This window comes from Arachis ipaensis, chromosome B09 (assembly GCF_000816755.2).
Source record: "Arachis ipaensis cultivar K30076 chromosome B09, Araip1.1, whole genome shotgun sequence".
In the NCBI taxonomy this organism is placed as follows: Eukaryota; Viridiplantae; Streptophyta; class Magnoliopsida; order Fabales; family Fabaceae; genus Arachis; species Arachis ipaensis.
The window spans coordinates 30,295,495-30,311,069 of record NC_029793.2 but is presented as its reverse complement, the minus strand read 5'-3'; the positions used below and the strand labels follow the sequence as shown (position 1 = coordinate 30,311,069).

Genomic DNA, 15,575 nt, shown 5'->3' with positions numbered 1-15,575 from the left:
GAATACGCATCCATAAAACTTAAAGTAGCGTAACCTGATGCATTGTCTACTAAAGAGTCTATGGATGGTAGGGGGTAAGAATCCTTTGGGCATGCCTTGTTTAAATCGGTGAAATCGACGCACATGCACCACTTACCGTTTTGTTTCCTTACCATTACCACATTGGCTAGCCATGTAGTGAATCTGATCTCTTTGATAAATTCAGCGTTGAGGAGTTTTTGTGTTTCTTCTAGGGATGCTCTCCTCTTTTCTTCGCCGAGTTTTCATTTCTTCTGCTGTACTGGTCGGATTGCCGAGTTTATTGCTAGTTTATGAGTGATAATTTGTGGATCAATGCCGGGCATGTCTGCAGGTTTCCAGGCAAAAAGCTCGGCGTTTTCTTGTAGAAACGTTTTTATGGCCTGTAACTCAGTTGGGTTGATTGATGTACCTACATATGTAAATTTTTTAGGGTCATTATTAAAATACACTTTTTGCAGGTCATCGGATGGTTTTGGTCGCTCGAGAAAATCGGCTCTTGGGTCGAGGTCAGCTAGTGTGTCTTCGTTTTGCTTGAGTTCGACATTGTTGACTTGTTGTGTTGAGCGGTTTTGGAACTTCATGCTGGTGTTATAACACTGTCGGGCCTCTTTATGATCTCCATGGATTGTTGCAACCTGATCATCCTGCAATGGAAACTTTACACAGAGATGGACGGTAGAGACAATGGCGCCGAACTTATTTAAAAAAGGTCGGCCAAGGATAAGGTTATATGGACTGAAACAGTCAACTACTAGATATTGAATATCATTAGTTTTTGAAAGAGGATGCTCACCCAGTGTGGTTTGTAACCACACTGAACCGAGTATTGGAACGCGTTCTCCCGAGAATCCGACTAAGTCTCCTCCTGTGGACTGTAGCATGTTGTCGCTGAGCTTCATCTTTTGAAATGTTGAGTAAAACAGAACATCGGCACTGCTCCCGGGATCCAAGAGTACTTTTTTCACTAATAGATCCCCTAGCTGGAGGGTGATTACCACAGGGTCGTCCAAATTTTGTATGTTGGAGTTAAAGTCGGCCTGTGTGAAGGTGACCTCTGGTTGTGGGTTATTGATTGCTACATCTTCCTTTGGTCCTTCTACTGAGCATATTTCTCTGAATGACCTTTTCCTTGCCGAGTTTGAGTATCCCCCACTTGCGTATCCTCCTGAAATATAATTGATTATACCTCGTGGTCTTTCATATTGGTTTGAGGATGCCTTTTCTTTTCCTCGGTGTTGTTCAGAGAGGTCGTTTATTGTGGAACTGGGGCCGCGTTTTTGGATGTGACCCCCAATGTATTTGTCTAGGTGGCCTTGTCTTGCTAGTCGTTCTAAGAGATCTTTGGCGACCACACAATCATCGGTATTGTGGCTGTGTTTTTGGTGGAAAGCGCAGTACTTTGATCTGTCTACATGCTTTGCATCCTGGTATGTGCCGGCCTTTCTTGGTGGCTTGATTAATTTGGAGTTCAGGATCTCCTTGATTATGTCTTCTCTTTTAGTGTTAAACTGCGTATAAGAATCAAATCGAGGTGTTAGTTTAAAACTTTTCTTAGTGGTTGAGTTCTTATCTTCTTCGCGGAAGTGTGACTTGTCAGATTTCCGAGCTTGTCTGAGTTCCTCGATGTCAATTTGTCCTTTTGCTTTCTCTCGAAATTCTGCTAGAGTCTTTGGTTTTGCCACTGCGATCGTCTCCTGGAATTTCCCGGGTCGGAGGCCGCTTTTAATTGCATGCAGATGGACCTCGGGGTGGAGATCTGGTATGCTGATTGCGACTTTGGTAAAGCGAGTCATATAGTCCTTTAGGCTTTCGTTTGGTCCTTGCTTGATGGTGTTCAGGTAATCGGAGTCGTGCAAGTATATTGCAGATCCGGCGAAATGTTCTTCAAATAACTTCGCCAGTTGATGAAAGCATGAAATAGAACCTGCAGGCAAAGCACACAACCAATCAAGTGCATGACCGTCTAAATAATTCGGAAAACAACGACATAAGACTGTATCTGATGCACCATTAACGATCATTATTGATCGGAATTTCTTTATGAACTTCCTCGGATCTCCGAGTCCATCATAAGGCGTGAGGGTCAACGGCAGAGTGAACCTCTTCGGCAGTTCGAAGTTCATTACTTCTTCTGTAAAGGGGCCTACAAGGTCCTCGGATTCTTCTTTCTCGTCTTCGGGCTGCTGCTCTTCATGTTGAGCGGTTTCCGAAACATGAGTCGGTTGGGATTGATGTTCCTCGTCTTCCGCCTGTTGGCGGTGAGCATCATTGTGTTCGATCCGAGCATGATTTAGCTCAGCAATTTGAGCAGACATTATTTGGTTCTCGTCAGCCATCCGTTGATTAGCTTGTTGTAGCTCAGCTACCATTCGCATGAGTTCGGACAGTGACGGAGGCGGTACGTCAGCCATGGATGCAGATGGAGGTGATGGGACCAAAAGAAAAAATATGATTTCCTCGGCCCCACGGTGGGCGCCAATTGATCTTGCCTGGGAAATAGGTCGGCTTCAACTCCTCGAGACTAGCCGAGCTATGTGCTACAAGGTCAGGCGTCCGCTCCTCAAAGTCCGAGTTCTTTATGTTCGTTGTAGATGTGAAGGTACGAGCAATACAAAAGGGAGTGGAGTGTACCTGCAAAGACACTCCAATGCTTAAGTCAGTTATGGTGTTAAGTTCAGCTAAAAGATCTGTCTAGAAAAGACATTTTACCTTCCTTTTATAGAAATATGTTCGTCCGTTACATTGTAGGTAATAAAATCGGTTTCGTAACCGATTTTATCTTTCCGTTTGGGACGTCGGTTATGGTAATATTAACGCCACCGAGTTATAGCTCATAAGGGCCGAGCAATAACGACAAAATGGCGAGTTATGGTGATGGTCAGTAACGGTTATGAGGCCGAGTTATAGCTTGTATTAATGGTGACCATATCAACAACAATTCAATTAAACAGAATTTAATAATAACATCAATGATGACAGTCCTACCTAAAACCATATGCTCCTCTTTTGAGATAGTCAATATTTTATTTGTTTTTAATTTATAATATTTGATATTAATTGCTTCTCACCCTAAATTAAAATTCTGAATGATACGTTGGAGAAATAGAGGCGGAGATCACGGAACTTCCAACAATCCCAATTCTTAGTATATAAAAAAATTTATAAAATATATAAAAGAACATCCATTTAGTATGAAAAAGAAATATTCTGATACTTAGTAGAAAAAACATCCTAATGCCTAGTATAAGCACCATTCACATAGAATTTTTGGATTCACCCAGAAGCATTTGGCTGATTTTTTGCTGGTACCATCTTCGTTCCCTAGCATTGTTGTATGAGTAAAGTATCGTTTTTGTTCCCAACATTTGGGGTAAATCTTATTTGTGTCCTAACGTTTAAATCGTCCTATTTGTATCCCTAACGTTTGTAAAAGTGATTCAATGTTATTCTGCCGTCAATTACATATCATGAGTGCTTTAGTTTGAGTTTTAAAAATCTCTTCTTGAAGTTAGAATACACGTCTAGGATAGAATCGATGATCTACTCCGAAAAATAGCTCATCAAATGTTGAAACTAATTCATACAACATTTACATAATTCACTTTTCTAGGGACATAATTGAATCTAAATACAAATAGTGGATATAATATTAAAATCGAACAAATCCAAGTGAGACCTAATTGAGAATAAATACATCCAAGTGAGAATAATTGAAAAATATAATCTGATTTGTTAGTATAATTGATAGTAGGATAACATTGAATCACTTTTATAAACGTTAAGGATACAAATAAGACGATTTAAACGTTAGGGAATATTTAGTGCTCTGTTAGGATTTTTTAGTGCTCTGTTAAGGTTTCTTAATGGAGTTTCTACTGTCGTTAAGGCTACATTGTCAATGTCAATTAAATCTCAATACAAGTCTACATAATCTGCATGGCTGAGACAAAGAGGAATGAAGATCGGATCGAGAAAGACAACTGGAAAGGAGGTAGGAATGTGATTCTACTGGAAGAGGCAGATATATCAGAAGGTATTAACACTTGCTCCAATAGTCTCTATGGTAGACTCTTTGCTTCCAAAACCTTCTCAATTGGAACCATGGGGAATGCTTTAAAGGCTATATGGGGAAACCCGGAAGGATTTAGCGTGAGTGACAAAGGGGACAATTTCTTCAAATTCTTTTTTAATAAAGAAGTGGATGTCTTGCGTGTTGAACGTGGTTCTCCATGGCTATTCAAAGATTATGTGCTCCACGTCAAGAGATGGAAGGAAGATCAGAACTGTGATGAAGAGATTATTTCCAATTTTTCAGTTTGGATTCAATTTTGGGGTTTGCCAGAATCGTTTAAAACCCTCGAAGTTGGACATAAATTGGGAGAGAGACTTGGCACAGTGTTGGAGGTAGGTAAATTTCAGATGTGGGACAGAAAAACTAGAATTGTGTAGGCCAAAATCAATATTGATGCTGCCAGGCAAGTTAGGGATCAGTTAATAGTGGAAGGACCTAATAAAAAGGAGGTAGGAGTAGCATTGCGCTATGAGAGACTTAGAAAGTTCTGTACCTATTGCGCAAAATTGGGGCACGAGGTGAAAAACTGCCATGATCTGCTGAAGGACACAGAGAGTGATATGGTAAAAGAGGATGACATTGGCGAATGGGTTAAAGCCAGCCAAGTGGGAACGCGAATCTACTCTAAAGGAGAAAGAACATTCAATAACTCAACCCAAAATCAGAATAAGGCCACTCAATGTAAGAAAAACCGGTCTTAAACTACTTATTGGAAGAATTTGCAGGGATGTCAATGCAAGAAGGAAAACAAAGTTTGACACCACAAGACACTGGTAACAGGGCAGCACATGAGTCACCTCAATCAGCCAATTCTAGAACAGAATGCATGGAGGTTATCATAGCTGGTCAGTCCAATGCCAAAGAGGATGAAGGGCAGCTTATGCAATTCTCTATTGGGCAGTGTCTCACCACAGAGAAAGGTAGGAAGTGAAAAAGCTTAGCAAGACAAGGTGCTGGAGGGTCAGATACTAAAAGTGAATCCAAAATAAGGTTGATGAGTGGTATAGCTGAAGGATCTACAAAGAAAGTAAGAACAGAGGATGAAAATGTAGTTGAACAGATGGTGGAGGGTGTCAGCCTACAAATGGCACCCAAGGCGCCATGAGAACTATAGTTTGGAATTGTTGGGGTTTGGGGAGATCTCTGACAATTCACACCCTAAAAGGGATCTGTAAATCCCACTCCCCCCGAGATTGTGTTTATAAGTGAAACAAAGAACCAATCTCGACAGGTGGAAGCAAAACTTTGGGTATGCGGCTACGAAAGCTATCATATTGTTAACCCGGCAGGAGTGGCAGGAGGACTTGTGCTAGCTTGGAAGGACGGTATCAACGTTCAAATTATTAACAGTGGAGAATTCTTTGTCGCAGCCGAAAGTAAGAAAGTCGGAAGTAGTGAGGTATGGGTGTTCATTGGTGTCCATTTGAGTTGTTCGGAACAAATTCGATCCTTACAGTTTGAGGAGCTTACAACAATGAGTCAACACCTGGAAGAAAAAGTGGTAATAGCAGGCGATTTTAGTGCTATAACAAGCTAAACGGAAAAGAGGGTGGAGGCCAAAAATCAGCAACCACTATTGCAATATTCACTAATTTTATTGACAGTAACGAATTAGTGGATATTGGAATGGTGGGGCGCCCTTTCACGTGGACAAATCGAAGACAAGGAGAGGATTTAGTGAAGGAGAGGCTTGACCGCTATTTAGTTGGGATGGGATGGAAGCTGAAGTTTCCGAATGCAGTGGTGCACAGGCTCACAAAGTCAGGCTCAGATCATGCTCCAATCTTGATGGAAACCAAACCTCAATCCTGGCATAGTAAAAGGCGTTTTAAATACCAGGAAAGTTGGTGTAGAGAAGAAGATGTCAAGAGAATTGTCAGTGAAGTGTGGAGAATGGAAGTTGTAGGCTCGGGTATGTTCTCCTTGGCCCAAAAGTTGAAAGATTGTAGACATAGACTAGTTCAATGGCAGAAAACTCACTAAGCAAACTCCCGAAAAGAAATTGAGGACCTTCAAGCTAAACTAGAGGAGTTGCGGGTGGCTGGAATCAATAGGGGAGAGGAGGTACCAGTTTGGAGGAGAAGTTGGAGCTGGCATATTTGAAAGAAGAGAGCTATTGGCGAGAAAAATCTAAAGTCAAGTGGCTAAAAGAAGGAGATCAGAACACTAGATTCTTTCACCAGAAATTTCAATCAAGGGTGCGAAGGAACAGAATTTGGAGATTAGTAGGGAGGGACAATGAGATTGCATCGAAACCGGAGGATATTGCAAAGGTAGCTGAAGACTACTTTTGCGATATTTTTACTTTTTCTTGTTCGGCTGATCCGAATCCATACTTAGAGGATTTGGAGCCTAAGGTTACAGCTTCCATAAATCGCAGGCTCCAAAGGCCGGTAACTATGGACGAGGTCAAAAGAGCTACAATTAGTGTTCATGCTCAGAGTGCTCCTAGTGATGACGGGTTTACAGGTAAGTTTTTTTACTTTTTCTGGGATATAGTTGGAGGTGACGTTTTTAAGGCAGTGAGCAGTTTCTTTCAAAGTGGCAAAATTCTAAAAAGTTTCAATCATACTCAAATTTGTTTGATTCCGAATGTGCCATATGCCAGTGACATGACTCAGGTACGACCGATCAGTTTGTCTTCAGTTATGTATAAAATTATTTCTAAAGTTATGGTGCACCGATTACAAGGTATTATGAATAAAATTATAAGCTCAAATCAAAGTGCGTTTCTCAAAGGTAGACTCATTTCAGATAATATTCTAATTGTCCATGAATGTATGCACTATTTGAAAAATAAGAGAAGTGGGGCAGAGCATGAGATTGCTATAAAACTAGACATGAGCAAGGCTTATGATAGGGTTGAATGGCATTTCTTATGGTATATTATGGATAAGCTGGGCTTTGATGCTAAATGGATTAACTGGATTAAGGAATTGGTAATGACTGTTTCTTACTATGTTGTTGTGGAAGGTCAACCTTTTGGCTATTTTAGGCCAAATAGGGGCATCCGACAGGGTGACCCCTATCTCCATATCTCTTTATTTTTTGTGCAGAAGGACTTTCCTTCTTGCTACACAAGGCAGAGCAAAACAGATTAATTCAAGGAGTTCAAGTTAATCGGAGATGCCAAACAGTTAATCACCTTTTGTTTGCTAATGATTCAATCCTTTTTTGCAAGAGCGCACCTATTACAAGCCAAAGTATTCTAGAATTGCTAGAGATCTATGAGGGTTTCAGTGGGCAAAAAGTCAATTTGAATAAGTCGGCCATCTTTTTCAGTCACAACACTCCTCAGAACACAAGACTAGCAATTGCTCAGACACTAAATATTGAACATATCGGAGCATAAGACAAATACCTGGGGCTGCTCTCTATAGTCCAAAAATCAAAGAAAGCAACCTTTGGAGCTATCAAGGATAAAGTTCAAAAGAGGATTATGGGTTGGAATAGAAGTCTATTGTCACCAGGTGGTAGACACACGCTATTGAGAGCGGTGGGGGAGGCGATTCCTATTTATACACTCTCTTGTTTCAAGCTCCCGGACACGCTGTTGACTAAGATTCATAGCATGCTCGCGTAATTTTGGTGGGGTCAAAAAGGCGTAGAACGAAGAATGGTTTGGATTAAATGGGACACAATGATGAGACCGAAGAAAGATGGAGGGTTGGGGATCAAGGACCTAAGGGCACAAAATTTGGCCTTATTGGGCAAGAAATGTTGGCGTCTAATGAAATACCCTAATTCTACTCTATTGGTGCACGAAATCGTGATCGTTCATTCCTTGGTAACGGTGCTGAAAACTTAATACGTACGTTCATAATCTTAGTTTTTCTTCACAACTTCGCACAACTAACCAGCAAGTGCACTGGGTCGTCCAAGTAATAAACCTTACGTGAGTAAGGGTCAATCCCACGGAGATTGTCGGCTTGAAGCAAGCTATGGTCACCTTGTAAATCTCAGTCAGGCAGATTCAAATGGTTATAGAGTTTTAATAATTAAAATATAATTAAAATATAAAATAGGATAGAAATACTTATGTAATTCATTGGTGAGAATTTCAGATAAGCGTATGGAGATGCTTTTATCCATTCTGAACCTCTGCTTTCCTACTGCTTTCATCCAATCCTTCATACTCCTTTCTATGGCAAGCTGTATGTTGGGCATCACCGTTGTCAATGGCTACTTCCCGTCCTTTCAGTGAAAATGGCCCAAAATGCGCTGTCACCGCACGGCTAATCATCTGTCGGTTCTCGATCATGCTAGAATAGGATTCAGTAATCCTTTTGCGTCTGTCACTACACCCAGCACTCGCGAGTTTGAAGCTCGTCACAGCCATCCCTTCCCAGATCCTACTCGGAATACCACAGAAAAGGTTTAGACTTTCCGAATCTCAAGAATGGCCGCCAATAGTTCTAGTCTATACCATGAAGACTCTGATCTCACGATCAAGAGGCTAAGAGATACACATTCAAGCTTGTTTGCATGTAGAACGGAAGTGGTTGTCAGGCACGCGTTCATAAGTGAGAATGATGATGAGCGTCACATAATCATCACATTCATCATGTTCTTGTGTGCGAATGAATATCTTAGAGAAGAAATAGGCTTGAGTTGAATAGAAAAACAATAGTACTTTGCATAAATTCATGAGGAACAGCAGAGCTCCACACCTTAATCTATGGTGTGTAGAAACTCTACCGTTAAAAATACATAAGTGAAAATAGGTTAGACATGGCCGAGTGGCCAGGCTCCCATGGAGGTCTCAGAACGTAAAAGTTACATAATGTGTTCCAGAGATGATCCGAAGATGTAAATACAATAGTAAAAAGTCCTATTTATACTAAACTAGTTACTAGGGTTTACAGAAATGAGTAAATGATGCAGAAATCTACTTCCGAGCCCACTTGGTGTGTGCTTCGGCTGAGCATTGAAGCTTTCATATGTAGAGGTCTTTCTTGGAGTTGAACGTTAGTTTGTAACTTGTTTCTGGCGTTTAACTCTACTTTGCAACTTGTTTCTGGCGTTTAACGCCAGAATAGGGCAGAAAGCTAGCGTTAAACACCAGTTTGCATCATCTAAACTTGGGCAAAGTATGGACTATTATATATTGCTGGAAAGCCCTGGATGTCTACTTTCAAAATCAGTTGAGATAGCTCCATTTGGACTTCTTTAGCTCCAGAAATTCCACTTTGAGTGCAGGGAGGTCAAAATCCAACAGCATCTGCAGTCCTTCTTCAGCCTCTAAATCAGATTTTTGCTCAAGTCCCTCAATTTCAACCAGAAAATACCTAAAATCATAGAAAAATACACAAACTCATAGTAAAGTCCAGAAATGTAATTTTTATTTAAAAAATAATAAAAATATATTAAAAACTAACTAAATCATACTAAAAACTATGTAAAAACAATGTCAAAGGGCGTATAAATTATCCGCTCATCACGACACCAAACTTAAATTGTTGCTTGTCCCCAAGCAACTGAAAATCAAATAGGATAAAAAAAGAGAATATACTATAAATTCCAAATATCAATGAAACTTAGCTCCAATCAGATGAGTGGGACTAGTAGCTTTTTGCCTCTGAACAGTTTTGGCATCTATAGGAACTTAGAATTTAGATAGTGTTATTGATTCTCCTAGTTCAGTATGTTGATTCTTGAACACAGCTACTTTATGAGTCTTGGTCGTGGCCCTAAGCACTTTATTTTTTAGTATTACCACCGGATACATAAATGCCACAGACATATAACTGGGTGAACCTTTTCAGATTGTGACTCAGCTTTGCTAGAGTCCCCAGTTATAGGTGTCCAGGGTTCTTAAGCACACTCTCTTTTTTTTGCTTTGGACCTTGACTTTAACCGCTCAGTCTCAAGCTTTTTGCTTGACACCTTCATGCCACAAGCACATGGTTAGGGACAGCTTGGTTTAGCCGCTTAGGCCAGGATTTCATTCCTTTGGGCCCTTCTATCCACTGATGCTCAAAGCCTTGGATCCCTTTTATTACCCTTGCCTTTTGGTTTAAAGGGTTACTGGCTTTTTGCTTTTGCCTTTTGGTTTAAAGAGCTTTTGGTTTTTTCTGCTTGCTTTTTCTTTTTCTTTTTTTTTTTTTTGCCAATTTTCTTTTCTCTTTTTTTTTTTTGCAAGCTTTTTCTATTCACTACTAGGGAGGTGTTGGTTTGCTCCCAATAGTTTTGTGGAGGGAAGTGCTTCCCTTGAGGCATCTCAGGGATTTCATGGTGAGGAATTTCCTCATGCTCTTGTTGAGGTCCATGATCTCTTGTTTGCTCCATCCTTTTCTTAGTGATGGTCTTGTCCTCATCAATGAGGATATCTCCCTCTATGTCAATCCCAGCCGAGTTGTAGAGGTGGCAAATGAGGTGAAGAAAGGCTAACCTTGCCAAAGTGGAGGACTTGTCAGCCACCTTGTAGAGTTCTTGAGGTATAATCTCATGAACTTCCACTTCCTCCCCAATCATGATACTATGGATCATGATGGCCCGGTCTACAGTAACTTCAGACCGGTTGCTAGTAGGAATAATTGAGCGTTGAATGAACTCCAACCATCCTCTAGCCACAGGCTTAAGGTCCGGTCTTCTCAATTGAACCGACTTGCCTCTTGAGTCCACTTTCCATTGAGCTCTTTCCACACATATGTCCATGAGGACTTGGTCCAACCTTTGATCAAAGTTGACCCTTCTAGTGTAGGGGAGTGCGTTTTCTTGCATCATTGGCAAGTTGAACGCCAACCTTACATTTTCCGGACTGAAATCTAAGTATTTCCCCCGAACCATTGTAAGCCAATTCTTTGGATTCGGGTTCCTACTTTAATCCTGGTTCCTAGTGATCCATGCATTTTTATAGAACTCTTGAACCATTAAGATCCCGACTTGTTGAATAGGATTAGAGAGAACTTCCCATCCTCTTCTTCTAATCTCTTGTCGGATCTCTGGATATTCGCTCTTTTGAGCTTAAAAGGGACCTCAGGGATCACCTTCTTCTTGGCCACAACTTCATAGAAGTGGTCTTGATGGACCTTTGAGATGAATCTCTCCATCTCCCATGACTCAGAGGTGGAAGCAATTGCCTTCCCTTTCCTCTTTCTTGAGATTTCTCTGGCCTTAGGTGCCATTGATGGTTATGGAAAAACAAAAAGTAATGCTTTTACCACACCAAACTTAAAAGGTTTGCTCGTCCTCGAGCAAAAGAAGAAAGAAAGTAGTAGAAGAAGAAGAAAATGAAGGAGATAGAGGGAGAAGGTGTATTTGGCCAAAGGGGAGAAGTGGTGGTTTTAATGTGTGTAAATGGAGTAGTGTTGAGGGGTTTATATAGGGTGTGGTAGGTGGGTAGGTTTCGACCATTAGGGTTGGGTTTGGGAGGGAAAAGAATTTGAATTTTGGAGGTAGGTGAGGTTTATGGGGAAGAGTGGATGGATGTGATTGGTTAAGGGTATTTAGGGAAGAGGTGTGGAGGTGATTGGTGAAGGGTATTTAGGGAAGAGAGTTATGAAAAGGTGTGAAGAGGAAAGAAGAAGAGGTGGGGTAGGTGGAGATCCTGTGGGGTCCACAGATCCTGAGGTGTCAAGGATTTCTCATCCCTACACCATTTAGGCGTGCAAAACGCCCTCTGTATGCAATACTGGCGTTTAACGCCAGACTGCTACCAGTTTTTGGCGTTAAACGCCCAAATGTAGCCTGTTTCTGGTGTTTACGCCAGGTTGATGCTTGTTTCTGGCGTTAAACGCCAGCTTGATGCTTGTTTCTGGCGTTAAATGCCAGACAGATGCTTGTTTCTGGCGTTTAAACGCCAGAATGCTCTTCCTCCAGGGTGTGCTGCTTTTAATGCTATTTTTTCATTCTATTTTTTATTTTTTAGTAGTTTTTGTGACTTCACATGATCATCAACCTAAAGAAAACATAAAATAGCAATGGAAAATAAATAGATATAATTAAATAACATTGGGTTGCCTCCCAACAAGCGCTTCTTTAAAGTCAATAGCTTGACAGTGAGCTCTCATGGAGCCTCACAGATGTTCAGAGCTTCGTTGGGACCTCCCAACACCAAACTTAGAGTTTGACTGTGGGGGCTTTGGTTGACTCTGCAGTGAGAGAAGCTTTTCATACTTTCTCTCCATGGTTACAGAAGGAGAACCTTGAGTCTTAAATACAAGGTAGTCCTCATTTAGTTGAAGGACCAACTCTCCTCTGTCCACATCAATCACAGCTTTTGCTATGGCTAGGAAGGGTCTTCCAAGGATGATGGATTCATCCTCATCCTTCCCAGTGTCTAGGATTATGAAATCAGCAGGCATGTAAAGGCCTTCAACCTTTACTAACAAGTCCTCTACTAATCCATAAGCCTGTTTTCTTGAGTTGTCTGCCATCTCTAATGAGATTCTGGCAGCTTGCACCTCAAAGATCCCAAGTTTCTCCATTACAGAGAGTGGCATAAGGTTAATACCTGACTCCAGGTCACACAGAGCCTTCTCAAAGGTCACGGTGCCTATGGTACAGGGTATTAAGAATTTACCAGGATCCTATTTTTTTTGAGGTAATTTCTGCCTATCCAATGCATTCAGTTCATTGGTGAGCAAGGGAGGTTCATCTTCCCAAATCTCATTACCAAATAATTTGGCATTCAGCTTCATGATTGCATCAAGGTACTTAGAAACTTGCTCTTCAGTAATGTCTTCATCCTCTTCAGAGGAAGAATGCTCATCAGAGCTCATGAAGGGTAGAAGTGAGTTGAATGGAATCTCTATGGTCTCTGTATGAGTCTCAAATTCCTTCAGGTCCTCATTGAGGAACCCCTTAGTGTCCAGAGGACATCCCATGAGGTCTTCCTCATTGGGATTCACGTCCCCCTCTTCCCTTGTAGGTTCGGCCATGATGGTCAAATCAATGGCCTTGCACTCTCTTTTTGGATTTTCTTCTGTATTTCCTGGGAGAGTACTAGGAGGAGTTTTAGTGATTTTCTTACTCAGCTGACCCACTTGTGCCTCCAGATTTTTGATAGAGGACTGTGCCTCATTCATGAAACTGAGAGTGGTTTTGGATAGATCAGAGACTATGGTTGCTAAGTTAGAGAGACTCTGCTCAGAATTCTCTGTTTTGCTGAGAAGATGATGGAAAAGGCTTGCTATTGCTAAACCTGTTTTTTCCACCATTATTAAAGCCTTGTTGAGGCTTCTGTTGGTCCTTCCATGAGAAATTTGGATGATTTCTCCATGAAGGATTATAGGTGTTTCCATAGGGTTCTCCCATGTAATTCACCTCTGCTATTGCAGGGTTCTCAGGATCATAAGCTTCTTCGTCAGAAGATGCTTCTTTAGTACTGTTGGATGCAGCTTGCAATCCATTCAGACTCTGAGAAATCATATTGACTTGCTGAGTTAATACTTTATTCTGAGCCAATATGGCATTCAGAGTATCAATTTCAAGAACTTCCTTCCTCTGAGGCGTCCCATTACTCACAGGATTCCTTTCAGAAGTGTACATGAACTGGTTATTTGCAACCATGTAAATGAGTTCTTGAGTTTCTGCAGGCGTTTTCTTTAGGTGAATGGATCCACCTGTAGAATGGTCCAATGACATCTTAGATAATTCAGACACACCATCATAGAATATATTCAAGATGGTCTATTCTGAAAGCATGTCAGAAGGACACTTTTTGGTCAGTTGCTTGTATCTCTCCCAAGCTTCATAGAGGGATTCACCTTCTTTCTGTTTGAAGGTTTGAACATCCACTCTAAGTTTGCTAAGCTTTTGAGGAGGAAAGAACTTGGCTAAGAAAGCCGTGACCAGTTTATCCCAAGAGTTCAGGCTATCTTTAGGTTGAGAGTCCAACCATATTCTACCTCTGTCTCTTACAGCAAACGGGAAAAGCATAAGCCTGTAGACCTCGGGATCAACCCCATTAATCTTAACAGTATCACAGATCTACAAGAATTCAGTTAAGAACTGAAAAGGATCTTCTGATGGAAGTCCATGAAACTTGCAATTCTGTTGCATCAGAGAAACTAATTGAGGCTTTAGCTCAAAATTGTTTGCTCCAATGGCAGGGATTGAGATGTTTCTTCCATGGAAGTTGGAATTTGGTGCAGTAAAGTTACCAAGCATCTTCCTTGCATTGTTATTATTTTCGGTCATGTCTCCTTCTTTTTCAAAAATTTCTGTCAGATTTTCTCCAGAGAGTTGTGCTTTAGCTTCCCTTAGCTTCCTCTTCAGAGTCCTTTCAGGTTCAGGATCAGCTTCAACAAGAATGTTCTTATCCTTGTTCCTGCTCATATGAAAAAGAAGAGAACAGAAAAGAAAATATGGAATCCTCTATGTCATAGTATAGAGATTTCTTATATGAGTATAAGAAAAAAAAAAGAGAATTCGAACACAGAAAGAGGGAGAGGGTTCAAATTTTTGAGAAGAAGAGAAGTGTTAGTAGATAAATAAATAATTAGAAGAGGATGAGAGATGGAAGAATTTGAAAATAAAATAAAATAAAATAAAAATATTTTTATTTTTAATTTAAAATTTGAAGTTAAAATTTGAAAGTTTTAAAAAAAGAAAAATTAAATTAAATTAAATTAGAATTTAAAACAAATAGTTAATTAAAAAGGAATTTTGAAAAAGAGGTTAGTGATTTTCGAAAATTAGAGAGAGAGAATTAGTTAGGTAGTTTTGAAAAAGATAAGAATCAAACAAAAAGATAGGATTAATTGAAAAAGATTTGAAAATCAATTTTGAAAAGATAAGAAGTTAGAAAAGATTTTGAAATTGATTTTAAAAAAGATGTGATTGAAATTTATTTTGAAAAAGATTTGAAAAAGAAATTTAAAAAGATTGGATTTTGAAAATTAAAGTTAATTACTTGACTAACAAGAAACTAAAAAGATATGGTTCTAGAGTTTAAAGATTTTTCTTAGTAGGCAAGTAACAAACTAAAATTTTTTTGAATCAATCATATTAATTGTTAGCATTAATTTTAAAAATATGAAATAGAAATAAGAAAAAGATTTTGAAAATAAATTTTGAAAATTTCAAAATTATGAAAGAAAAAATGAAAAAGATTTAATTTTTGAAAAAAAAAAGATTTGAAAAAGATAGAATTTTTAAATTGAAAATTTGACTTGACTCATAAGAAACAGCTAAATTTTAAAAAGTTTTGAAAAAGTCAACTCAAATTTTCGAAAATTTATGAGATAAAAAGGGAAAGATAATTTTTTTGATTTTTGAATTTTTAATGATGAAAGAGAAAACAATGAAAAGACTCAGAACATGAGAATTCAAGATCAAAACACATGATGCATGCAAGAACATTTTTGAATGTCAAGATGAACACCAAGAACACTTTGAATGTCAAGATGAACATCAAGAACTTATTTTTTAAAATTTTTTTAAGAAAAGAAAAACATGCAAGACACCAAACTTAAAAAATTTTTAAACTCTAGACACTAATAGATTAAAAATGCATATGAAAAACAAGAAAAGACAT

General features: G+C 39.5%; 1 protein-coding gene across 1 annotated transcript; it reads right to left on the bottom strand.

The window, feature by feature from the left end:
- Window positions 264-2,432, bottom strand: LOC107615355. Its single transcript, XM_016317424.1, has one exon. The coding sequence runs from the start codon at window positions 2,430-2,432 to the stop codon at window positions 264-266; it is 2,169 nt and encodes a 722-aa protein (XP_016172910.1).